Source organism: Ciconia boyciana, chromosome 16 (assembly GCF_034638445.1).
Source record: "Ciconia boyciana chromosome 16, ASM3463844v1, whole genome shotgun sequence".
Taxonomy (NCBI): Eukaryota; Metazoa; Chordata; class Aves; order Ciconiiformes; family Ciconiidae; genus Ciconia; species Ciconia boyciana.
The window spans coordinates 15,398,880-15,425,065 of NC_132949.1; the positions used below are offsets into that span (position 1 = coordinate 15,398,880).

Here is a 26,186-nt window from a genome sequence, read left to right on the forward strand (position 1 = left end):
TGTGGGGCGGTTATGGGGGCTGTGGGGCAGCTGTGGGGTGCTTGGGGCATCTGTGGGGAGGTTATGGGGCTCTGTGGGCAGTTATGGGGCGGTTGGGGGGGGCCTGTGGGGTGGTCGCGGTATCTGTGGGGCAGCCGTGGGTCTGCGGGGGGCTCTGGAGCTCTGGGGGTGGTTGGGGGCTCCGGGGGCGGCTCTGGGGGGATGGGGGGCAGTTATGGGGCTGGGGAGGGGCCGTGGCCCCCTGACCCCTCCCCCGCCCCCAGGCGCGGCGCTGCCCAGCCCCCTCCCCGCGCCCCCGCCCCCCGGCCCCGCGGGGCGGCCCCGCCCTCCCCCTGCGCCCCCGCATCGACCCCTGGAGCTTCGTCTCGGCGGGGCCCCGGCGGGACCCGCCCCCCGGCGACCCCTGGCCCCGCCCCCGCGACCCCTTCGACGACCAATGAGGGACCGCGACTCTCCCGCCTCCCCGTGATGGACGGGGGCGGGGCGGCGCCGGAAGTCCCGCCTCCTCAGGGGCGCGCCCCCCCGGCCCCCCTCCGCCGCACGACGGACAGCTGGCAGCAGAGGAAGTCCCGCCCACTCAGGCACCCAATAGGTCAAAACAAAGGGCATTACAGGAAGTCCCGCCTTCGCCAGGGCGGGGACTCCTTTCTACGGCAGGAAGTCCCGCCCTCCTCCCGGCGGGGAAAACAGGAAGTCCCACCCCCTCCACCCCCCCACCCCCGTGGTGGGGGAAAAACGGAACTCCCGCCTCCACCGTGGGGGGAGGGGGACGGACCGGAAGTCCCGCCCCGGGGGGCGGGGGATGCACTGGGCGGGAGGCGGGGGGTGCCCCCACGCGTGGGCGCTGACGAGGCAGCGCGGGGGGAGCGCGGCCAAATAAACCCTGCCCCCCCCGGCGCCCGCCTCCTCCTTGCGCCCCATCCCCCCCCACGGGGCTCCCAGCGCTCCCGGGGGTCCCGCGTGTCCCCCCTCCCCTCCCCGGGGTCCCGCGCGGCCGCAGGGCCCTCCCCGCCCCCCCGGCGCTGGCAGCGGACCCGGCCATCCGGGCCCCTCCCTCCCCCAGCCCCGCAGCGCCCGGCCGGGCTCCCGCCCACCCTCCCCGCTCCAGCGGGAGCCCGGCCGGGCCCCCCCCCCCACACCCCCGCCCCCCGCCCCGTTCCAGCGCCAGCCCAGGCGGCCACCTTCCCCGGCCGACGGGAGCCCGCCGGCCGCAGGCTGGAGACCCCGCCCCGGCACCCGGCGAGGGCCCCCGCCCCCCCACCCCCGGCCTCGCTCCTGCCGGGGGGGCGAGCACCCCCGCCCCCCCTCTCTCCCCCCCCCCCCCTCCCGGGGGACCCCCGGCGTCGGGCCTCGACCGCCGCCGCCGCCGCCGGCTTGGCGTGACCCCTCGCGGCCCGCGACGCGGGGCCGGCGTCGAGGGCAGCCCCGGGCGCCATGGGGCGGTGGTGGGGGGCGTGGGTGGCGCTGGCGACGCTGGCGGCGCTGGGCGCGGGCGGGGGGCGCGCGGCCGTGGCCCGCGAGCGCTTCAAGGTGGTCTTCGCCCCCCTGATCTGCCGGCGGACGTGCCTGAAGGGCCTGTGCCGCGACTCCTGCCAGCCCGGCTCCAACATGACCCTCATCGGCGAGAACGGGCACGCCGCCGACACCCTCACCGGCTCCGGCTTCCGCGTCGGTGAGCGGCGGGACGGGGCGGGGGGCGTGGGGAGCGGGACGGGCTGGCGTGGGCACGGGGACGGGGACAGCGTGGCAGGGGGACGGGGACGGGGATGCGACAGGGACGGGGACAAATTGGCACGGGCACAGGGACAGCGTGGCAGAGGGACGGGGACGGGGACAGGGACGGGGACAGGATGGGGACAGGGACGGGGACAGGATGGGGACAGGGATGGGGACAGGTTGGCGTGGGCACAGGGACAGGGACAAATTGGCACGGGGACAGCGTGGCAGAGGGACGGGGACGGGGACAGGGATGTGACAGGGACAGGGACAGGATGGGGACAGGGATGGGGACAGGGACAGGGATGTGACAGGGACAGGATGGGGACAGGGATGGGGACAGGGACAGGGATGTGACAGGGACAAGGATGGGGACAGGATGGGGACAGGGACGGGGACAAATTGGTATGGGCATGGGCAGAGCGTGGCAGAGGGACGGGGACAGGGATGTGACAGGGACGGGGACAGGATGGGGACAAGTTGGCATGGGCATGGGGACAGCGTGGCACAGGGACGGGGACAGGATGGGGACAGGGATGGGGACAGGGATGGGGACAGGGATGGGGACAGGTTGGCGTGGGCACAGGGACAGGGACAAATTGGCATGGGCACGGGGACAGCGTGGCAGAGGGACGGGGACAGGCATAGGGATGGGGACAGGGACGGGGACAGGATGGCATGGGCATGGGGACAGCATGGCACAGGGATGGGGACAGGGACAGGGATGTGACAGGGACAAGGATGGGGACAGGATGGGGACAGGGACGGGGACAAATTGGCATGGGCATGGGGACAGCGTGGCGCAGGGACGGGGACAGGGACAGGGATGTGACAGGGATGGGGACAGGATGGGGACAGGCAGGGGGACAGGTTGGCGTGGGCACGGGGACAGCGTGGCACAGGGATGCGACAGCGACGGGGACAGGGATGGGGACAGGATGGGGACAAGTTGGCATGGGCATGGGGACAGCGTGGCAGAGGGATGGGGACAGGGAAGGGGACAGGATGGGGTAGCAGAGGGTCAGGGATGGGACAGGGATGGGGACAGGTTGGCGTGGCCATGGGGACAGCGTGGCACAGGGACGGGGACAGGGGTGTGACAGGGACAGGGATGGGGACAGGGACTGGGACAGGTTGGCGTGGGCATGGGGACAGGGATGGGGACAGGGACAGGGATGGGGACAGGGACAGGGATGGGGACGGGTTGGTGTGGGCACGGGGACAGCGTGGCACAGGGATGGGGACAGGGATGGGGACAGGATGGGGTAGCACGGGGACAGGGGTGGGGACAGGTTGGCGTGGGCATGGGGACAGCGTGGCACAGGGATGGGGACAGGGACAGGATGGGGTGGGACAGGGATGGGGACGGGGACAGGATGGGGACGGGGACAGGATGGGGACAGGGACAGGGAGGGCACAGGGATGGGGACAGGGACAGGATGGGGACACGGACGGGGTGACACAGGCATGGGCACGGCACAGGGATGGGGACAGGGACGAGGACAGCGTGGGACAGGGATGGGGACAGGGACGGGGTGGCAGAGGGACAGGGGTGGGGACAGGGACAGGACGGGGACAGGGTGGCGCGGGGAGGGGGACAGCCGCGGGGACGGGGGACGTGGGGACAGACGCCCACCCTGCGCGCCGGGACACGGGTGCACACGCGTGTGCGAGCACACGGCACCGGCTGCGCACGGGCTGGGGGGCCCTGGGGCGCGGGGGTGCAGGGATTTGGGGGCGCGGGGGCTTGGGGGGCCTTCAGGGGCACAGGGGGTTTGGGGGTGGGGGCACAGAGGGTTGGGGGGTCTCGCAGGGCACGGGGGAGTTGGGGATTTGGGGGCACAGGGGGTTGGGGGGCCTTGGGGGCACGGGGGTTTGGGGTCGGGGTGCAGGGATTTGGGGGCACAGGGGGTTTGGGGGGGGCCTTGGGGGGCACAGGAGGGGTTAGAGGTTGGTGCAGGGATTTGGGGGCAAAGGGGTTTGGGGGCCTTGCACGGGGGTTTGGGGTCGGGGTGCAGGGATTTGGGGGCACAGGGGGTTTGGGGGGGGTCTCGCAGGGCACGGGGCGGTTGGGGGTGCAGGGCCTTGGGGGCACGGGGGTTCGGGGGTCAGGCCCCCCGACCCCCTCCCCGCAGTGGTCTGCCCCCTGCCCTGCATGAACGGGGGCCAGTGCAGCTCCCGCTCCCACTGCCTCTGCCCCCCGCCTTCACCGGCCGCTTCTGCCAAGTCCCGGCCGGGCGCCAGGGGGCCCCCCCGCCGCCCCCCCCGCGCGCCCCCCGACGCCCCCCCCGAGCCCCCCCCGGGGGCCAAGGTCGCCGTCTACGCCGTCCAGGTCATCGCCGACGGCCCCGGGGCGGCAGCGGCCCCAGAGCCCCCGGGGGAGCCCACGGGGGGGACACGGGGGGGCACGTCAGCCACGCCACCTTCGTCGTGCCCCTGGGGCCCGGGCACCACTCGGCTGAAGGTACCGGGGGGCTGGGGGGCGCAGGGGGCAGATGTGGGGGACGGGGGCGCCCGTGCCACGGAGCTGGGGGTGCCGGGGCTGGGGGGGCGCGCTGGGGGGCACCGGAGTCCCATGTTGGGGTACCCCTTCCCGGGGTCCCGGGGTGCCCGTGCTGGGGGTCCCAGCGTCCTGGGCGTCCCGGGGTCCTGGGGGACAGGGGTCCCCTGTTGGGATGTCTGGGGTGCCCATGCTGGGGGTCCCGGGGGGTCCCACATATCCCTGGGGTCCCGGGGGTCATGGAGTGCCCGTACTGGGGGTGCCCATTTCTGGGGGTCCCAGGGATCCCACACTGGGGTGTCAGGGGGTGCCCGTATTGGGGGTCTTGGGGGGCAGGGGGTCCCAGGGGTCCCACATACACCCGGGGTCCTGGCGTGCCCATGCTGGGGGTCCCGGGGGGTCCCACACGTGCCCATTGCCCGGGTCCCGTGGGTGCTGGGGTGCCCGTGCAGGCGGTCAAGGGGAACAGGGGGTCCCAGGGGTCCCATGTCGGGGTGTCTGGGGGTGCCCATACCAAGGGACCTGGGGGGGTCCCCGCGTACGCCCATTCCCGGGGGTGCTGGGGTGCCCACGCCAGGGGTCCCGGGGGTCCCACATTCGCCCGCTCCCGGGGCGCGGGGGTGCCCACGCCGGGGGTGTCGGGGTGCCGAGGTGCCGGTGCCCCCCCAGTGCAGGTGCCGCCGCCGCTGGTGAACGTGCGGGTGCACCACCCCCCCGAGGCCTCGGTGCAGGTTCACCGCATCGAGCCCCGGCCCCCCGAGGGGGCCCCCCGTGGCCCCGGGCTACTGCTGGCCCACCCGGCGCAGCCCCCCGCCGGCAGCAAGCCCCCCGCGCCCCCCCGGCCCCACACCCACAAACCCCTCGGCCGCTGCTTCCAGGAGACCCTGCCCAAGCAGTCGGTGAGTGGGGGGCTGGGGGGCTGGGGGTGCAGGGGCTGGGGAGTTTGGGGGTGCAGGGGGCTTGGGAGAAATGGGGGGACATCGGGGGCTGGGAGGTTTGGGGAGGCAGGGGCGTGGGGGCTGGGGGTGCAGGGTCTGGGGGAATTGGGGCGCAGGGGCACATGGGGGTTCTGGGGGTGCAGGGGCTGGGGGCTTGGGGGTGCAGGGGGCATGGAGGGGTGCAGGGCGCATGGGGGACATGGGGGCTGGGGGTTTGGGGGGACAGGGGGCATGGGGGGCTGGTGGTGCAGGGGTTTGGGGTGCAGGGGCACGTGGCGGTTCCGGGGGGCTGGGGGGTTTGGGGAGACAGGGGGCATGGGGGTGCAAGGGGTGTATAGGGGTGCAGGGAGCATGGGGGCGGGGGAACGGGGTCCCTGGGGGGCATAGGGAGGCAGGGGGAATGGGGAGTCTGGGGGTGTGGGGGCGTATGGGGGTGCAGGGGAGTGGGGGGCAGGGGGTACAGGGGACCTGGGGTGTGCAGGGTGCGTGGGGAGAATGGGGGCGGGGGGATGCGAGGGGTGCACAGGGTGCATGAGGGGGTGTGGGGTGCAGGGGGCACGGGTGGGGGGGTCGTGGGGTGCAGAGGGGTTGTGGGGTGCAGGGGGGGACCCGGGGTGCGCCGGGTGCGAGCTTTGCACGAGGAGCAGACGGCGCAATAGGTGCCGGGGGGACGTGGGGCGCTGTGGGGTATTTGGGGGGCTGGGGTGGTATTTCGGGGGGCTGGGGGTGTTTGGGGGTGCAGGGGGTATTTGGGGTGCTGACACCCCAACCCCCCAGTGTGGCAGCAACCCGCTGCCGGGGCTGACCAAGCAGGAGGATTGCTGCGGCAGCATCGGCACCGCCTGGGGACAGAGCAAGTGCCACAAGTGTCCCCACCTCCAGTGTGAGTGGGGGTCCGCCCCCGGGGGACCCGGGCGTCCGGGCCCCCCCCCCCCCCCGCCCGCGGGGACGCGAGGGGTCCGGGCGTGACCGTGGGGGTGTTGCAGACACGGGGTGCAGAAGACGGGCCCCGTCCGGGGAGCACGGGGGGCCTGTCCCCAGGGCTACAAGCGCCTCAACAGCAGCCACTGCCAGGGTAGGGCACGCGAGCGCGCGAGGGGCACGCGAGGGGCACGCGAGGGGCGCGAGGGCGGGGGTGCGTGTGCGCGGGCACGGGGACACGCACGGGGGACACGGGGACACACGGGGGACACAGGGGACACGCATGGGGACACACGCAGGGACGTGCATGGGGACACGCACGGGGACGTGCATAGTGATGTGCACAGGGACGCACACGGGGACACACACGGGGACGCATGGGGACACAGGGGGACATGCACAGGGGGACACGCACGGGGACACGCACGGGGACATGCACAGGGGGACACGCACGGGGACACACGGGGACACGCACGGGGACACGCACGGGGACATGCACGGGGACATGCACAGGGGGACACGCATGGGGACACACGGGGACATGCACGGGGACATGCACAGGGGGACACGCATGGGGACACGCACGGGGACGTGCATGGGGACGTGCATGGGGATACACACGCGGACACACACGGGGACACACAGGGGGACACGCACGGGGACACGCACGGGGGCACACAGGGGGACATGCACGAGGACATGCACGGGGGCACACAGGGGGACACGCACGAGGACATGCACGGGGACATGCACAGGGGGACACGCATGGGGACACGCACGGGGACGTGCACGGGGACGTGCATGGTGATGTGCACAGGGACGCACACGGGGACACGCACGGGGACGCACAGGGACACGCACGGCCAGGCGTGTGCGCGCAGCGTGGGGATTTGCGCGGGACCACGCCTGCGCGTGCCCAGGGGACGCGCACGGGGCCTCGCCTGTGCGCGCGTGGGGGTGACGTGCACGGGTGTGTGCACGGGGCTCGTGCGTGGGCCGGGCGCACGCGCGCACGCACGGGGCCGCACGCGTGCGCGCGTACACGGGCGCGCGTGCGACGCGCGTAGCGGGGCGAGGTGCGCGGGGCGAGGCGCGCGGGGCGGGGCGAGGCGCGGGGCGAGGCGCGGGCGTGGCGGGGCGCACGCAGGGGGCCACGCGTGTGCGGGGCGCTGACGCGGCTGCCGCAGACATCAACGAGTGCGCCATGCAGGGGTCTGCCAGCACGGGGACTGCCTCAACACCCAGGGCAGCTTCCGCTGCGCCTGCAAAGCCGGGCACGTGCTGGGGCCCTCCCGCAGCCAGTGCCTGCGTACGTGGGGCGGGGGTCCGAGGGGTCCTGGGGGGGGGCTGGGGGGGGCTGGGAGGGATCTGGGGTGGTTGGGGGGGGTTTGGGGGGGTGGTCTATGGAGGGGCTGTGAGTGTCCGGGGGGCTGGGGGGGTCTTTGGGGGTGTGGGGGCTGTGAGGGTCTGTGGGGGGGTCTTTGGGGGTCTGGGGGGTCTATGGGGGCTCCATGGGGGTCTGGGGTACTGGGGGGTCTATGGGGGTCTATGGGGGTCCATGGGGTCTGGGGTACTGGGGGGTCTATGGGGGTCCATGGGGGTCTGGGGTACTGGGGGGTCTATGGGGGGTCTATGGGGGTCTGGGGTACTGGGGGGGTCTATGGGGGTCTATGGGGGTCTGGGGTACTGGGGGGTCTATGGGGTTCTTTGGGGGTCGGGGGGTCTTTGGGGGTCTGGGTGTCTTTGGGGGCTTGGGGTCTGGGGGTCTATGGGGGGTCCTTGGGGGTCTGGGGGGTCTGTGGGGGGGGTCTATGGGGGGGTCTGTGAGGGTCTATGGGACTCTGGGGGGCTCTGGGCTCTCTGAGTGTCTGTGGGACTCTGGGGGGCTCCGGGGGCCGGAGGGGGGGCCACCAGGGCTTTTGGGGGGGCTCCGGGGGGGTCCCGTGGGGGTTAGGGGTGCGTGACCCTCGCCCCGCAGCGGAGAAGGGCGAGGAGAGGGGGCTCTGCTTCCGGCTGGTGTCGGCGCAGCAGTGCCAGCACCCCCTGCCCACCCGCCTGACGCGCCAGACCTGCTGCTGCAGCGTGGGCAAGGCCTGGGGGGCCGCTGCGAGCGCTGCCCCGCCGACGGCACCGGTGCGGGGGCGCCGGGGGCGGCGCGGGGGCAGGCGCACACCCGTCTGGGGGGTCAGGGTACCCGCTGGGGGCATCTTGGGGGGGGGATGTGGGGTTGGGGCACCCATTGGGGGGATGGGGGGATGGGGGGCAGGGTACCCGCTGGGGGGCATCTTGGGGGGCACCTCTTGGGGGGATGTGGGGTTGGGGCACCCATTGGGGGATGGGGGGTGCCCATCTTGGGGGTGGGGTCAGGGTACCCGCTGGGGGCATGGGGGGGGATCTTGGGGGGGGCACCTCTTGGGGGGGATGTGGGGTTGGGGCACCCATTGGGGGATGGGGGATGGGGGCAGGGTACCCATTGGGGGGATGGGGGTGCCCATCTTGGGGGGTGGGGTCAGGGTACCCGCTGGGGGATGGGGGCACCTCTTGGGGGGGGTGTGGGGTTGGGGCACCCATTGGGGGATGGGGGGATGGGGGGCAGGGTACCCATTGGGGGATGGGGGTGCCCATCTTGGGGGGTGGGGTCAGGGTACCCGCTGGGGGATGGGGGGGGCACCTCTTGGGGGGGTGTGGGGTTGGGGCACCCATTGGGGGATGGGGGATGGGGGGCAGGGTACCCATTGGGGGGGATGGGGGGTGCCCATCTTGGGGGGTGGGGTCAGGGTACCCACTTGCGGGGATGGGGGGCATTTTTTTGGGGGGGACACCAGCTATTGAGGGGGATGTGGGGTTGGGGCACCCATTGGGGGGGATTCAGGGTCAAGGCACCCATTGGGGGGGATGGGGGGCAGGGTACCCATCGGGGGAAAGTGGGGTGGGGGAAAGCGGGGTGGGGGTACCCATTTTTTTGGGGGGAAGGATGCAGGGTCAAGGTTCCCATTTGGGGGGGCTGGGTTGGGGTACCCATGGGTGGGTACAGGTTTAGGGGTCCCATTCGGGGGGGATGCAGGGTGGGGGTGCCCATCTTTGGGGGGGAGGGAGGCAGGGTCAGCATCCCCGTTTGGGGAGGGGGTTCAGGGTCGGGGTACCCGTTTTGGGGGGGCTCAGGGTGCCCCCATCAGGAGGTGCAGCGCGGGGGTTCCCATTTTGGGGGGATGCTGGGTCAGGAGCCCAGCCCGGTCTGGGGGGGGCAGCCGGGGGGATGCCAGCCCGGTCTGGGGGGGCAGTGGGGGCGCTGACCCCGCTGACCCCCCCGTCCCCAGCTGCCTTCAAGGCCATCTGCCCGGCGGGGAAGGGCTACCACGTCCTGACCTCCCACCAGACCCTCACCATCCAGGGCGAGAGCGACTTCACCCTCCACATCCACCCCGACGGGGCCCCCGAGCGGCCCCCCCGGCCCCCCGCCCGCCCCCAGCCCCGCGCCCCCCGACGCGCCCCGCCCCCAGGTCGGTCACCCCCCGGCTCCTCGCCTCCCCCGGTGTCCGCCCGGGTCCCCTGGGGTCCCCTGTGTCCCCCCAGGTCCCTGTGACCCCCATGTCCCCTGCGGTCCCCTGTGTCCCCCAGGTCCCTGTGACCCCCCATGTCCCCTGCGGTCCCCTGTGTCCCCCCAGGTCCCTGTGACCCCCCCATGTCCCTGGGGTCCCCTGTGTCCCCCAGGTCCCTGTGACCCCCATGTCCCCTGGGGTCCCCTGTGACCCCCCATGTCCCCTGGGGTCCCTGTGTCCCCCCAGGTCCCTGTGACCCCCCCCATGTCCCCTGCGGTCCCCTGTGTCCCCCCAGGTCCCTGTGACCCCCCATGTCCCCTGCGGTCCCCTGTGTCCCCCAGGTCCCTGTGACCCCCCATGTCCCCTGCGGTCCCCTGTGTCCCCCCAGGTCCCTGTGACCCCCCCATGTCCCCCTGCGGTCCCCTGTGTCCCCCCCAGGTCCCTGTGACCCCCCATGTCCCCTGCGGTCCCTGTGTCCCCCCAGGTCCCTGTGACCCCCCCATGTCCCCTGCGGTCCCCTGTGTCCCCCCAGGTCCCTGTGACCCCCCATGTCCCCTGCGGTCCCCTGTGTCCCCCATGACCCCTGATGTCCCTCCTAGAGCTCCATGACCCCCCATGTCTCTGGGGGTCCCTTGAGTCCCCCCCACGTCCCTGTGTCCTCCCCACCATGTCCCTGTGCCCGCCCCATATCCCCGGGGTCCCTTGTGCCCCCCCATATCCCTGTCTCCCCTGTCCATGTCCCTGTGCCCCCCATGTCCCTTGGGGTCCCCTGTATCCCCCCTCTGTCCCCCCCATGTTCCCTGGGGTCCTTATGTGTCCCCCCGTGCCCCCCATGACCCTGTATCCCCCGGGGTCCCCAGCATCCCCCTGTGACCCCACATTGTGTCCCCCCCCCGTGGGAGGATCCCTCTGGGGTCTCATCGCCCCCTTCCCCCACAGCCGTGACCCCCCCGGCCATGGTGAGTGTGGGGGGACGGGGGGGGCAGTGGGGGGGGGTCATGGGGGGGACATGGGGGGCTGGGGGCAATGGGAGGGATGGGAACGTTGCGGACGTCATGGGGGGACAAGGAGGATGGTGGGGGACTGGGGGGCGGGGGACACAGCGGCAGAGTGGAGGGGCCGGGGGGACATGGGGGGAGCAGGGGGGCCGGGGGGAGCAGAGGGGACAGCAGTGTCCCCCCAGCTCCCAGCTTTCTGGACCCACTCGGAGGAGCAGGGCCTGGAGCAGCCCCCGGGGAGCACCGACCCCCCCCGGTACCCCGGTAAGGGGGGACACGGGACGGGGATGGGGACAGGGACGGGATGGGGACAGGACGGGGACGTGCATGGGGACAGGGAGCGTACAGGGATGAGGACGGGGACAGGGACATGGGGATCGGCGGGGGATGGGGACAGCATGGGGACGGGGAGGAGGACGGGGACACGGACAGGGACAAGAATGGGACGGGGACGGTGTGGGGACGTGCGCAAGGATGGGTGCGTGGACAGGGATGAGGACGGGGACAAGGACAGGGACGAGAATGGGGACAGGAGAGGACATGCATGGGGATGGGATGGGGACATGGGGACCGAGGGGATGGGGACAGCATGGGGACGTGCAAGGGGACAGGACAGGGACAGGGAGGGGGACGGGGCAGGGACGGATGGGGACAGGATGAGAAGTGCACGGGGATGGGGACGGGCAGGGGATGGGGAGCGGGACAAGGATGGGGACACGCACGGGGACACGCGTGGGGACGGGACAGGGACGGGGACAAGGATGGGGACAGGGACGGGATGGGACACGCACGGGGAGAGGGTGGGACGCGCTTGGGGACAGGGACGGGGACGGGATGGGACACGCACGGGGACGAGGACGGGGACAGGAGGGGACGCGCACGGGGACAGAGGCGGGACGGGGACGGGGCCACCGTGGCGGGGGGACGGACCCCGCGGCGTGTCCCCCCCAGAGGTGGTCGCCCGTCCCACCACGGCCGTCGTCTGGCGGGTGGTGGCCGAGCAGCACACGCGCAGCGCCGCCGAGATCGCCCCCACCCAGGTCACCGGTGAGGGACCCCCGGGCCCCTGGAACCCCCTGGGACCCCCAGTCCTCCCTGGAACCCCGCTTGAGGCCCTGGGACCCCCCCCAATCCCTCTGGGACCCCCTCCCGCCCCCCAGCCCCTCAGGACTCCCTGGAACAGCCCCGGGACCCCCTCTAAGCCCCCAAACCTCCCCTTGGGACCCCCAGTCCTCCTGGGACCCCTGGGACCTCCCTGGGACTCCCTGGGACCCCCAGACCTCCCTGGAACACCCCTAGGACCCCCTCTAAGCCCCCAAACCTCCCCTGGGACCCCTGGGACCCCCAATCCCCTGGGACCCCCTGGGACCCCAGACCTCCCTGGAACACCCTTGAGACCCCCGAGACCCCCGGGACCCTCCTGGGACCCCCAGACCCCGCTGGGACCCCTCTGGCATCCCCCTGGGACCCCCAGAACTCCCTCCCTGGGACCCCTCCACCACCCCCAAAGCTCCCTGGGACCCCCCCACCCGAGACCCCCTTGGGACCCTTTGGGACCCCTGAGCCCCCGTGCCCCCAGAGACAGACGAGTGCAAACTGAACCGCAACATCTGCGGCCCCGGGGAGTGCGTGATGGGGCCGGGGGGGTACAGCTGCCTCTGCTACCCGGGGTACCGCTGGCACCCCCAGCGCCGGTACTGCACCGGTAGGGGGGGCTGGGGGGCTGGGGGGGCTGTGCGCACCCCAGAGCTGTTATGGCACCGGTAGGGGGTTTGGGGGCCTGGGGGGTCTCTGTGCACCCCAGAGCTGTTATGGCACCGGTATGAGGGGGTTTGGGGATCTGGGGGGGTCTCTGTGCACCCCAGGGCCGCTGCTGCATGGGTATGGGGGGCTGGGGGCTGAAGGGGTCTGTGTGCACCCCCAGAGCTGTTATGGCACCGGTATGGGGGGTTTGGGGGTCTGGGGGGGGTCTGTGTGCACCCCCAGAGCTGTTATGGCACCGGTATGAGGGGGTTTGGGGGCCTGGGGGGTCTCTGTGCACCCCCAGAGCTGTTATGGCACCGGTATGAGGGGGTTTGGGGATCTGGGGGGGGTCTCTGTGCACCCCCAGGGCCGCTGCTGCATGGGTATGGGGGGCTGGGGGCTGAAGGGGTCTGTGTGCACCCCCAGAGCTGTTATGGCACCGGTATGGGGGGTTTGGGGGTCTGGGGGGTCTGTGTGCACCCCCAGAGCTGTTATGGCACCGGTATGAGGGGGTTTGGGGGCCTGGGGGGTCTCTGTGCACCCCAGAGCTGTTATGGCACCGGTATGAGGGGTTTGGGGATCTGGGGGGGGTCTCTGTGCACCCCCAGGGCCGCTGCTGCATGGGTATGGGGGCTGGGGGCTGAAGGGGTCTGTGTGCACCCCCAGAGCTGTTATGGCACCGGTATGGGGGGGTTTGGGGGGCTGGGGGGGTCTCTGTGCACCCCCAGAGCTGTTATGGCACCGGTATGGGGGGTTGGGGGCTGGGGGGTCTCTGTGCACCCCAGAGCTGTTATGGCACCGGTATGAGGGGTTTGGGGGCCTGGGGGGTCTCTGTGCACCCCAGAGCTGTTATGGCACCGGTATGAGGGGGTTTGGGGTCTGGGGGGGGTCTCTGTGCACCCCCAGGGCCGCTGCTGCATGGGTACGGGGGGGCTGGGGGGGGCTGTGTGCACCCCAGAGCTGCTAGGGGTGGCGGTCAGCTTCACTGCACGCCTGCACACGCGTGTGCATGGAGGGGCACAAGCGCGCACGCGCGTACGTACGAGCGCACGCGCGCGCGGGGGGCACGGCGCCTGGCGCAGCACGTCACGCCGCGGGGGGGGGCGTCACGCCTTCACACGTGTGTGCCCCCGCGCAGACGTGAACGAGTGCGAGGCGGAGCCGTGCGGCGCCGGCCGCGGCGTCTGCATGAACACGGGCGGCTCCTACAACTGCCACTGCCACCGCGGGTTCCAGCTCAGCCTGCACAAGGGCGTGCGCTCCTGCGCCGGTGAGGGGCGGGGCACGGGGACACGGGGACACGGGGCATGGGGACACGGGGACACGGGGACACGGGGTCACAGAGCATGGCGACGTGGGGCACGGGGACACGGGGTCACAGGGTGACATGGGGTATGGGGACACGGGGTCACATGGGGCATGGGGACATGGGGTCACATGGGGACATGGGGTATGGGGACATGGGGTCACAGGGCATGGGGACATGGGGCATGGGGACAAGGAGACAAGAGGTCACAGGGTGACAGAGCATGGCGACGTGGGGCACGGGGACAAGAGGTCACATGGGGACATGGGGTATGGGGACATGGGGTCACAGGGCATGGGGACATGGGGCATGGGGACAAGGAGACAAGAGGTCACAGGGTGACAGAGCATGGGGACATGGGGCATGGGGACAAGAGGTCACATGGGGACATGGGGCATGGGGACATGGGGTCACAGGGCATGGGGACAAGGGGACATGAGGCAAGGGGACATGGGGCCACAGGGTCACAGGGCAGGGGGACAGGGGACACGGGGCACAGGGACACGGGACATGGGGTCATGGGGTCACAGGGTGACAGAGCATGGGGCATGGGGACAAGGGGACAAGAGGTCACGGTGAGAGAGCATGGGGACAAGGGGTCACAGAGCATGGGGACATGGGGCATGGGGACAAGGGGACATGGGGACATGGGGCATGGGGACATGGGGTCACAGAGCATGGGGACATGGGGCATGGGGACAAGGGGACATGGGGCAACAGGGCACAGGACATGGGGCATGGGGACAAGGGGACAAGAGGTCACGGTGAGAGAGCATGGGGACAAGGGGTCACAGAGCATGGGGACATGGGGCATGGGGACAAGGGGACATGGGGACATGGGGCATGGGGACATGGGGTCACAGAGCATGGGGACATGGGGCATGGGGACAAGGGGACATGGGGCAACAGGGCACAGGACATGGGGCATGGGGATAAGGGGACAAGAGGTCACAAGGTGACAGAGCATGGGGACATGGGGTCACAGGGCATGGGGACAGGGGACATGAGGCAAGGGGACATGGGGCCACAGGGTCACAGGGCATGGGGACAGGGGGACACGGGGCATGGGGACATGGGACATGGGGTCACGGGGTCACAGGGCATGGGGACATGGGGACAAGGGGTCACAGGGCATGGGGGCACGGGGTCACGGGGTCACAGGGCATGGGGACATGGGGTCACAGGGTGACAGAGCATGGGAACATGGGGCCACAGGGTCACAGGGCATGGGGACAGGGGGACACAGGGTCACAGGGCATGGGGACAGGGGGACACGGGGTCGTGGGGGCTCGGGGACACAGGGCACAGGGAGACAGGGGCACGGGGACATGGGACACTGGGCCACAGGGACAAGGGGACATAGAGGTGTGGGGACATGGAGCATGGGGACACAGGGTCACAGGGGTATGGAGGCACGGGGACGGGATGCAGGGACATGGGCACAAGGGGACATGGGGATGTGGGGACAAGGGGACATGGGGAAGGGGCAGGGGACATGGGCAGGGGGTGGGGGAGATGGGGCAGGGATGGGGACAGGGTTGGGGACACGGGACGGGGTTGGGGACGGTGGCACTGAGCACGCGTGCGCAGACATCGACGAGTGTGCCAAGGCGGACATCTGCGGGGACGGGGGCACCTGCACCAACGTCCCCGGCCACTACAAGTGCGAGTGTCACCCGGGCTACCGGCGCAAGAGCTCGCGGCAGCCCCTCTGCGAAGGTGACACCGGCGTGGGGACGCGGGGACAGGGGTGGGGACATAGGCATGGGGACGTGGGGATGGGCAGGGGACATGGGGACAGGGAGGGGGATGGAGACAGTGGGGACACCGGGGACGGGGGACCCTGCAGGGATGCCCCCCCGATAACGGGATGCTGTGGGGTGCCCAACGTCCCCGTGTCCCCCGTGTCACTTGTGTCCCCGGTGCCCTCCTGTCTCCCTGTGTCCCCCCGTGTCCCTGTGTCCCCCGTGCCCCCCCTGTCCCCCACGTCCCCATGTTGCTTCTGTCCCCCGTGTCACTTGTGTCCCCCATGCCCCTGTCTCCCTGTGTACCTCTGTCCCCCTGTCCCCCTGTCCCCCGTGTCCCCCCAGACATCAACGAGTGCCTGGACGTGGGGACGTGCCCCGAGGGCAAGTGCGAGAACCAGCCCGGGGGGTTCCTCTGCAGCCCCTGCCCCCCCGGCTTCCGGGGCCACAACGGCGCCTGCATCGGTGCGGACCCCCGGGGACCCCCACCCTGGCACCCATCCCCAGGACCCCCCGGGGACCCCCACCCTGGCACCCATCCCCAGGGACCCCTGGGGACCCCCTGCCCCAGGAGCCCCCACCCTGGGACCCCCTTGGGGACACCCATCCCTGGGACCCCCTGCCCGGGCACTCCCCACGCTGGGGACCCCAATGTCCATGCCCCCCCAGGACCCCAATGTCCGCGTGCACCCACCCTGGGGACCCCGGGCTCCATCCCCCTCCCTTGGGGACCCCAATGTCCATGTGCCCCTCGGGGACCCCAATATCCGTGCCCCCCACCCCAGGGACCCCAATATCCATGTGCCCCCACCCTGGGGACCCCAGGCTCCGTGCCCCCCTCCCTCGGGGACCCCAATGTCCATGTGCCCCCACCCCGGGGACCCCAATATCCGTGCCCCCCACCCTGGGGACCCCCATATCCATGTGCCCACACCTCGGGGACCCCAATATCCATGTCCCCCCCCCCCGGGGGCTCCGTGCCCCCCCCGGGCGGGGGCTGACGGGGTCCCCCAGACGTGAACGAGTGCGAGGGCGGGGGGCTCTGCCCCAGCGGGGTCTGCGTCAACACCCCCGGCTCCTTCAAGTGCCAGTGCCCCCCCGGGCTGCAGCCCGCCAGGGACCCGCCCCGCTGCGAAGGTGCCCCCCCGGGCCGGGACCTATAGGGGACCGGGCGTATAGGGGGTCTGGGGGGTTGTATACGGGGTCTGGGGGATACAGGGGGCCTGGGGAGTTGTATAGGGGTCTGGGGCGCACCCCGCCAGGGACCCGCCCCGCCGCGAAGGTGCCCCCCGCCCTGGGACGGGACCTATAGGGGACTGGGGATATAGGGGTCTGGGGGGTTATATGGGGTTTGGGGTGGATATAAGGGTCTTGGGGTTGCATATATAGGGTCTGGGGGTGCATATGTGTGGCCAGGGGTTGCGTATATGGAGCCTGGCAGTTATATAGGGGTCTGGGGGATATATAGGCCTGGTGCATATATGGTTTGGGGGGCTATATGGGTCTGGGGCATATATGGGTCTGGGCGGACATACAGGATCTGGGGGGTACATGCGGTCTGGGGGGTGTATGGGGTCTGGGGGTGGGTGTATGGGGTCTGGGGGGTATATGGGTCTGGGTGGATGTATGGGGTCCAGGGGTGCAGATATGGGGTCTGGGGTGGATATATGGGTCTGGGGGCGGGCGTAGGGGGTCTGGGGCAGGTTATGGGGTCTGGGGGCTGTATAGGGGGCTGGGGGCGGTGTATGGGGGTCCGGGGGGCCGTCGCCCATCCTCCCCCCCCAGACATCGACGAGTGTGAGTTCGCGGCGGCGTGCGTGGGGGGTGAGTGCGTGAACACGCCGGGCTCCTACCGCTGCCTCTGCCGGCCCGGCTACACCCTGCTGCACGGCCGCAAGTGCCAAGGTGAGCGCTCGCACGCGCGCGTGCAAGGGAAGCCCCCGCCCCGAGCGTGCGACGGCCCCTTCGTGCAGCGGCGCGCGCAAAAGCCTTGAGCCGCGTCACGCGGCGGCGCGTGCAAAACTCCCCTCGCGCGTGCAGGAGCGTGCAAGGGCCCCGGCGGGGCCGGGCGTGCAAGGGCTCTTTGCACAAGCGGGCGTGCGTTGCATGGCGGCGCGCGTCAGGGCCGGCCAGCCGAGTGAGCGTGATCGGCCTCGCGGTGCGCGCCAGAGCCCCTCGCACGACCGCGCGTTGCACGGCGGTGCGTGCAAGAGCCCCTTACGTGACCGCGCGTCGTGCAGCGGAGCGCGCGAGAGCCCCTCGCACGACAGCGTGCACCACACCCGTGCGAAAGCCCCTCGCGCGACCCCGTACCGCACCGCAGCGCGCACGATGGCCTCTCGCGCGACAGCGGGTGCCGTGCGATGCACGCCGCAGCCCCTCGCACGACCGCGCGTTGCGCCCCAGCGCGCGCAGGACCCCCTCGCGCGACCGCTCGTCGCGCGGCAGCGCGTGCGACGCCCCTCGCGCCGCCGCTCTCGGCGCGCCGCCGCCCGGTCGATCCCCTCGTCCCCGTGCGTCCCCTCGCGCGCAAGGTTGGGGGGCCCCGCGCCCACGTGCTTTGCGCGAGGGGCGTGCGAGGCCGGCGGCTCCCGCAGACATCGACGAGTGTGCGCTGGACGCGGGGCTCTGCGCCCCCCACGGCGCCTGCACCAACCTGGAGGGCTCCTTCGCCTGCCTCTGCCCCCCCGGCTTCAGCCCCTCGCCCGACCGCCGCAGCTGCCAGGGTGGGCCTGGGGGGGGGCCGGGGGGGCTGGGGGCTCCAGGGGGCTGGGGAGGGTCCGTGGGGGTCCCCAAGGGGCTGGGGGATCTCTAGGGGTCTGGGGGGGGGGGAGAGGATCTGGGGGGCCGAAGGGGTCCATGGGGGGGTGTCTGGGGGGCTGAAGGGGTCCATGGGGGCTGGGGGCTCCAGGAGGCTGGGGGGTCCCTGGGGGCTGGGGGTCCCCAAGGGGTTGGGGGTCTGTAGGGGTCCCCAAGGGGCTGGGGGGCTGGGTTCTGCAGGGGGCTGGGGATCAGGCGGGCTCCAGGGGTCTGGGGGGCACCGGGGGGATGGGGGGGTCCCTGCAGGATGGGGGTCGCTGGGGGATGGGGGAGCTGGAGGGGGGGGGCTGGGGGTCCCCAAGGGGCTGGGGTCTCCAGGGGTCTGGGGGGCTCTGGGGAGCACCGGGGATCCCCGGGGGGCTGGGGGCGGCTCCAGGGGTCTGGGCTTCCGGGGGGCTGGGGAGGGTTCCTGGGGGTCCCCAAGGGACTGGGGGCCCCGGGGGGCTCCGGGGCCAGCCGGCGGTGACGGGTGGCGGCGGGGTCTCAGCGCGGGAGCCCCCGGCCCCCCGGAAGGAGTGCTACCTCAACTTCGACGACCCCGTCTTCTGCGACTCGGTGCTGGGCACCAACGTGACGCGGGGGGAGTGCTGCTGCTCGCTGGGCGCCGGCTGGGGGGACCACTGCGAGGTGTACCCCTGCCCCCTCCCCTCCTCCGGTACGGGGCGCGGGGCCCCGGCCGGGACCCCTGGGGGGGGCTGGAGGGGGCTGGGGGCTCTAGGGTGGGGCGGGGGGCCCCCGGTGAGTTGGACCCCAGCCCTGTCCCCTCCTCGGGGGGTCTGGGGGCTCAAGGGTGGGGCTGGGGGTCCCCAGCGGGGTGTTACCCCATCTCCACCCCTCCTTGGGGGGGCTTGGGGTCCTGGGGGCTCTAGGGTGGGGCTGGGGGTCCCCGGTGAGTTGGACCCCAGCCCTGTCCCCTCCTCAGGGGGTCTGGGGGGCTCAAGGGTGGGTCTGGGGGTCCCCAGCGGGGTGTTACCCCTGCCTTGTCCCCTCCTTGGGGGCCGGGATGGGGCTGGGGGGCTGCAGTGGGTCTGGGTGTCCCCAGCGGGGTGTTACCCCATCTCCACCCCTCCTTGGGGGGCTTGGGGTCCTGGGGGCTCTAGGGTGGGGCTGGGGGTCCCCGGTGAGAGGTACCCCAGCCCTGTCCCCTCCTCGGGGGTCTGGGGGCTCAAGGGTGGGTCTGGGGGTCCCCAGCGGGGTGTTACCCCTGCCTTGTCCCCTCCTTGGGGGGCCGGGATGGGGCTGGGGGGCTGCAGTGGGTCTGGGTGTCCCCAGGTGAGTTGGACCCCAGCCCTGTCCCCTCCTCAGGGGTCCTGGGGGCTCAAGGGTGGGGCTGGGGGTCCCCAGCGGGGTGTTACCCCTGCCTTGTCCCCTCCTTGGGGGCCGGGATGGGGCTGGGGGCTGCAGTGGGTCTGGGGGTCCCCAGCAGGGTGTTACCCCCACCCTTGGGGGTCCGGGGGGGTCTAGGGTGGGGCTGGGGGTCCCCGGTGAGTTGGACCCCAGCCCTGTCCCCTCCTCGGGGGCCCAGCGAGGGGACCCTTGGGGTGTCCGGGGGTCCGTGCGGGCTGGGGAGGGGCTCCCCACCCCCTGGGTCCGCTCTGCGCGTGGGGGGCCCCGGGTGCGGTTTGGGGTGCGGGACCCCCCACCTGACACCCCCCAGCCGAGTTCCTGGCGCTCTGCCCCGACGGGAAGGGCTTCATCCAGGACGACAACGGCCTCGACTACGGGGTCCCTGTGCACCGGGGTGAGCCCCCCGTGCCCCCCGCCCGTGTCCCCACCCCTTGGGGTCCCCACGCCCCCGTGCCCATCGCCGTCCCCATTCCCCAGGCACTCAGCCGCCGGGTCCCCCGTGCCCCTGTCCCCTGGGGGTCTCTGTCCGCCGGGGGGGTCCCTCCATCCCCCGGGGGGGTCCCCCTCTCCCCCAGGGGGGTCCCTTTGTCCCCCTGTGGGTCTCTGTCCCCTGGGTCCCCCTCCCCCCGTGAGGGTCTCCTGGGAGTCCCCCTGTCCCCTTAGGGTGCCCATGTCCCCTGGGGGTCCCTCTGTCCCCCTGGGGGGGGGGTCCCTGTGTCCCCTGGGGGTCCCCGTGTCCCTCGGGGGGGGTCCCCCTGCCCCCCGGAGGCCCCCCGTGCCCCCTGGGTCCCCCCCCCCTTTGTCCCCGGGGGGGGGGGAGGAGGAGGGGTGTCCCCCATCCCCTGGGGGTCCCCGGGGTCCGCCCCCGTCGCGGGGGTCCCTGGCCCTGACGCCCCCGCAGACATCGACGAGTGCGGCCTCTTCGGGGCCGAGATCTGCAAGGAGGGGAAATGCGTCAACACGCAGCCGGGCTACGAGTGCTACTGCAAGCAGGGCTTCGACTACGACAGCGGGCTGCTGCAGTGCCTGGGTGCGGGGGGCTGGGGGGCCGGGGGCCATGGGGGGGCCATGGGGGGCCATGGGGGGCCATGGGGGGCAAGCAGGGCTTTGACTACGACAGTGGGCTGCTGCAGTGCCTGGGTGCGGGGCTGGGGGCCGGGGGCCATGGGGGGCCATGGGGGGCCATGGGGGGCCATGGGGGCAAGCAGGGCTTCGACTACGACAGCGGGCTGCTGCAGTGCCTGGGTGCGGGGGGCCGGGGGGCCATGGGCGGGCCATGGGGGGCCATGGGGGGCCATGGGGGCAAGCAGGGCTTTGACTACGACAGTGGGCTGCTGCAGTGCCTGGGTGCGGGGGCCGGGGGGCCATGGGCGGGCCATGGGGGGCCATGGGGGGCCATGGGGGGCCATGGGGGGCAAGCAGGGCTTCGACTACGACAGCAGGCTGCTGCAGTGCCTGGGTGCGGGGGCCGGGGGGCCGGGGGCCATGGGGGGCCATGGGGGGCCATGGGGGCAAGCAGGGCTTCGACTACGACAGCGGGCTGCTGCAGTGCCTGGGTGCGGGGGGCCGGGGGGCCGGGGGGCCATGGGGGGCCATGGGGGGCCATGGGGGCAAGCAGGGCTTCGACTACGACAGCGGGCTGCTGCAGTGCCTGGGTGCGGGGGGCCGGGGGGCAATGGGTTCAATGGGGCTCAGTTGGGGGGCAGTGGGGGGCAATGGGGAGCAATCGGGAGCAGTCGGGGACTGGGGAGCGATGGGGGGCAATGGGGCACAATGGGGCAATGGGGGCAGTAGGGGGCAATGGGGCCATGGGGGCAGTGGGGGCCATGGGGGCAATGGGGGCAGGGGGCAGGCAGGGCCGCGATACGTCGCGGGCTGCTGGGGTGCGGGGGCACCCCGGGGGGGGGGTGGGGGTGGTGCCGGGGGTCCCTGAGGGTCCTGGGGGTCCCTGGGCGAGTTCGTGGGGTCCCGGGGGTCCCCACGAGCCACCCCCCACCCCCAGACGTGGACGAGTGCCTGGACGAGTCCAACTGCGTGGACGGGGCGTGCGAGAACACGCGCGGCTCCTTCCGCTGCACCTGCCCCCCCGGCACCCGCTACCACCCGCTGCAGCGCCGCTGCCTGCCCCCCCCCGAGCCCGGTGAGCGCCCGCGGCGCGCGAGGGCGCGCAAGGGCGTGCGAGGGCGTGGGGAGGCGTGCGAGGGTCTTGCAAGGGGACGTAGAGGTGTGCGCGGTACCTGCGAGGGGCGGGCGAGGGCGGGGAGGGGCGTGCAAAGGCCGTGCGAGTGTGAGCGTGGGCGTGCAAAGGCCGTGCGGGGGCATGTGAGGGCGTGGGGGGCGTGCAAGGGAATGTGGGGGCGTGCAAGGGCTGCGTGAGGGACGTGTGAGGGGCGTGCGAGGGGATGTGGGGCGTGCAAGGGGCATGCAAGGGGGCACGAAGGCGTGCAAGGGGCGTGTGAGGGCATGTGGGGCGTGCAAGGGGGCACAAAGGTGCGCAAGGGCCGTGCGAGGGATGTAGGGGTGTGCAAGGGCCATGCGAGGCACCTGAGTTTGTGCAAGGCCCCGTGCGAGGCACACGAGCCCCGTGTAAAGCCCCGTGATCCTCGTGCGAGCCCCATGTGAGGCATGTGAGCCCCTGTGCGAGGCTGGGGGGGGGGGTGTGCAAGCTTCCGTGCGAGGTGTGTGAGCCCCGTGCGAGCCCCGTGATCCTCGTGCGAGCCCCTGTGCAAGGCTGATTTGGGCGTGTGAGCCCTGTGATGCTCGTGCAAGCCCTGTGCGAGCCCTGTGGTCCCCGTGCAAGCCCCCGTGCGAGGCTGGTGTGGGCGTGTGAGCCTCTGTGCGAGGCGTGTGAGCCCCGTGGGCCCCGTGCGAGCCCCGTGCGAGGCCGGTGTGGGTGTGTGAGCCCCGTGCGAGCCCCGTGATCCTCGTGTGAGCCCTTGTGCAAGGCTGGTGTGGGTGTGCGAGCCCCCACGTGAGGCATGTGAGCCCCGTGGTTCCTGTGCAAGCCCCTGTGCGAGGCCGGTGTGGGTGTGTGAGCCCCACGGTCCCCGTGCGAGCCCCGTGCGAGCCCCATGGTCCCCGTGCGAGCCCTGTGCAAGCCGTGTGGTCCCTGTGCGAGCCCTGTGCGAGGCCGGTGTGGGTGTGCGAGCCCCGTGGTCCCCGTGCGAGCCCCGTGTGAGGCCGGTGTGGGTGTGTGAACCCCGTGCGAGCCCCGTGATCCTCGTGTGAGCCCTTGTGCAAGGCTGGTGTGGGTGTGTGAGCCCCCACGTGAGGCATGTGAGCCCCGTGGTCCCCGTGCGAGCCCCGTGCGAGGCCGGTGTGGGTGTCTGAGCCTGCACGTGAGGCGTGCGAGCCCCGTGGTCCCCGTGCGAGCCCCGTGCGAGCCCCGTGGGCCCCGTGCGAGCCCCATGCGAGCCCCGTGGTCCCTGTGCGAGCCCTGTGCAAGCCCTGTGGTCCCCGTGCGAGCCCCATGCGAGCCCCGTGCGAGCCCCGTGGTCCCCGTGCGAGCCCCGTGCGAGCCCCGTGCCCCGCAGAGCGCGCCCCCCCCGAGCGGCCCCCCCCGGAGCGGCGGGACGTGTGCTGGCAGCGGCGGGGCGAGGAGGGGGTGTGCGGGGCTCCCCTCGGGGGGGGCCCCCTGGCCCTGGACGAGTGCTGCTGCCGGGGGGGGGCCGGCTGGGGGCACCACTGCCGGCCCTGCCCCCCCCGGCCCCCAGGTGAGCGGGGAGAGCGGGGGGCGGGGGGGCTGTGGGTATGGGGGGCCTATGGGTTATGGGGGGCCCTAAGGGGGCGTGGGGGGCTCTACGGGGCATGGGGGGGCCTATGAGGGTATGGGGGGGCCTATGGGGGGCCCTATGGGATATCGGGGGCCCTATGGGGTATGGGGGGCTCTATGGGATATTGGGGGGCCTATGGGGGGTTCTATGGGGTATGAGGGGACCGAGGGGTTATGGGGGGCCCTATGGGGTATGAGGGGGCCCTATGGGATATGGGGGACTGAGGGGTTATGGGGGGGCCCTATGGGATATGGGGGGACTGAGGGGTTATGGGGGGCCCTATGGGGTATGAGGGGGGCCCTATGGGGTATGGGGGCCCCTAAGGGATATGGGGGGCTGGGGGAGGCCTATGGGGGGCCCTGTGGGATATCAGGGGCTGGGGGGCTATGGGGGGCCCTATGGGGTATGAGGGGGCCCTAAGGGGGGCCCTATGGGATATGGGGGGTCCCTATGGGGTATGGGGGGGTCCCTATGGGGCGTGGGGGGCTGGGGGGGCCGGGGGTGACGCGGGCCCCCCAGGCCTGCAGTGCTCCTCCTCGCAGAGCGAGAGCAACTCCTTCTGGGACGTCAGCCCCCTCGGCCTGGGGGGGCCCCGCAGAGGTGGGACCCCCAACCCCGTGGGACCCCCAACCCCGCGGGACCCCCAACCCCACGGGGCCCCCAAACACCGTGGGGCCCCCGACCGTCCCCGGGGCCCCTGAGCGTCCCCGGGACCCCCAAAGCCCCCGGGACTCCCAAACACCGTGGGACCCCCAAACCCCCCAGGACCCCCAAGCACCCCTGGGACCCCCAAGCCATCATCATGGGGGGGCCCAAACCTCAGCCCTGGGACCCCCATATTCCCCAGGGACCCCCCAACGTGGGGACCCCACATCCTGGAGACCCCAAACTTCAGCCCTGGGACCCTCACAGCCCCCAGGGACCCCCGGGGACCCCAAACCTCAGCCCTGGGACCCCCCAGCCCCCAGGGACCCCCAGCCCTGGGATCCTCCCGCCTGGGGACCCCAAACCTCAGCCCTGGGACCCCCACAGCCCCCAGGGACCCCCCCCAACGTGGGGACCCCACATCCTGGGGACCCCAAACCTCAGCCCTGGGACCCCCCAGCCCCAGGGACCCCCAACCCTGGGATCCTCCCGCCTGGGGACCCCAAACCTCAGCCCTGGGACCCCCACAGCCCCCAGGGACCCCCAACGTGGGGACCCCACATCCTGGGGACCCCAAACCTCAGCCCTGGGACCCCCATATTCCCCAGGGACCCCCCAACGTGGGGACCCCACATCCTGGAGACCCCAAACTTCAGCCCTGGGACCCCCCAGCCCCCAGGGAGCCCCCAACCCTGGGATCCTCCCCTGGGGACCCCAAACCTCAGCCCTGGGACCCCCAGCCCCCAGGGACCCCCAACCCTGGGACCCCCCTGGAGCCCCCAGGCCCCAGCCCCCGTGTGCCCCCAGGCGAGGAGAGCTCGGAGGAGGACTCGGCCGAGTGCCCCTGCCCCGGGGGGGGCCGCTGCCTCCGCTCCTTCCCCCGCCCGGGCTGCGAGTGCCCCCCGGCTTCCAGCCCGACCCCTCCCGCACCCGCTGCCTGGGTGAGCCCCCGGGTGCCCCCAAAGCGGAGCGGGGGCCGCCCCCCCTCCCCCCAAGCACTGGGGTCCCTGTTGGGGGGGGGACACGCACACCCCAGGGTCCCCCAAAGGGGTGCTGGCCTGTTTTGGGGGTCCCTGTTGGGAGGGGGCATTGGGGTGCATATGGGGAGCCCCCCAGACAGCAGGGACCCCAAGGGGGCTGGCTTTGGGGAGCCCCCAGACACCAGGGACCCCAAGGGGGGGGGGGGCTGGCTTTGGGGGAGCCCCCTTGACAGCAGGGTCCCCAAAGGCGGGGGGCGCTGGCCTGTTTTAGGGGGCATTGGGGTGCATATGGGGAGCCCCCAGACAGCAGGGACCCCGGGGGGGCTGGCTTTGGGATGCATATGGGGGACCCCCCAGACAGCAGGGACCCCGAAAGGGGGCTGGCTTTGGGGACCCCTCCCTAGACATTGACCCCTGCAAGGGGTGCTGGGCTGTACCGGGGGCGCTGGGGAGGGGGGGGGTGTTTGGGGGACACCAGTGGGGTCACCGGGCCCTGCCGCCCCAGGGGTCCGCGGGGCGGGTTCGGGGGGTCCCGGGGCGGGGGGGCGGGGGTGTTTACGGGGGTCCCTGACCCCGGTCGCCCGCAGACATCGACGAGTGCCGGGAGCCGAGCCGGGGGGGGCTGCGGTGCCGCCACGAGCGCTGCGTCAACACCAGCGGCTCCTTCCGCTGCGCCTGCAAAGCGGGGGCCGCGCGCTCCCGCCAGCACGGGGGGCTCTGCCTGCCCCAGCGCCGCCGCTGAGCCCCCGCGCCCCAATAAAGGCGGGGGAAACCGCCCCGGCCCCGCTGCCTTCGGGGGTGGGGAGGGCGTGGGGGGCTGGGGGGGGGCTGGGGGAGAGCGGGGGCTTGGGGGATTTGGGGGAGAGCGGGGGGTTTGGGGGGAATAGGGGGAGATTGGGGCCTTCGGGGGGGAATAGGGGGAGATTGGAGCACTGGGGGATTTGGGGGAGAGCGGGGGCTTGGGGGCATTTGGGGAGAGATTGGGGCCTTCGGGGGGAATAGGGGGAGATTGGAGCACTGGAGGGATTTGGGGGAGAGCGGGGGTTTGGGGGGAATAGGGGGGAGATTGGGGCCTTCGGGGGGAATAGGGGGAGATTGGAGCACTGGAGGGGATTTGGGGAGAGCGGGGGGCTTGGGGGGATTTGGGGGAGAGTGGGGGCTTGGGGGGATTTGGGGAGAGATTGGGGGTTTGGGGGGAATAGGGGGTAGATTGGG

The 26,186-nt window shown here is 72.5% G+C and overlaps 1 protein-coding gene across 1 annotated transcript; it reads left to right on the plus strand.

The window, feature by feature from the left end:
- The first annotated feature begins 1,242 nt into the window (after positions 1-1,242).
- LTBP3 (latent transforming growth factor beta binding protein 3) lies at positions 1,243-25,747 on the plus strand. Its single transcript, XM_072881558.1, is given in 30 exon segments — positions 1,243-1,672; positions 3,852-4,048; positions 4,096-4,180; positions 4,886-5,115; positions 5,932-6,035; positions 6,141-6,229; positions 7,263-7,280; positions 7,283-7,384; positions 8,054-8,173; positions 8,176-8,208; positions 9,393-9,607; positions 10,475-10,573; positions 10,798-10,876; positions 11,564-11,659; positions 12,192-12,317; positions 13,494-13,625; positions 15,252-15,380; positions 15,752-15,871; positions 16,421-16,543; positions 17,192-17,311; positions 18,004-18,132; positions 18,714-18,881; positions 19,884-19,967; positions 20,475-20,603; positions 21,576-21,713; positions 23,107-23,286; positions 23,866-23,946; positions 24,799-24,891; positions 24,894-24,932; positions 25,559-25,747. Coding segments are annotated over 30 exon segments (3,651 nt in total). The 5' UTR covers positions 1,243-1,434; the 3' UTR covers positions 25,714-25,747.
- The last annotated feature ends 439 nt before the right edge of the window (positions 25,748-26,186 follow it).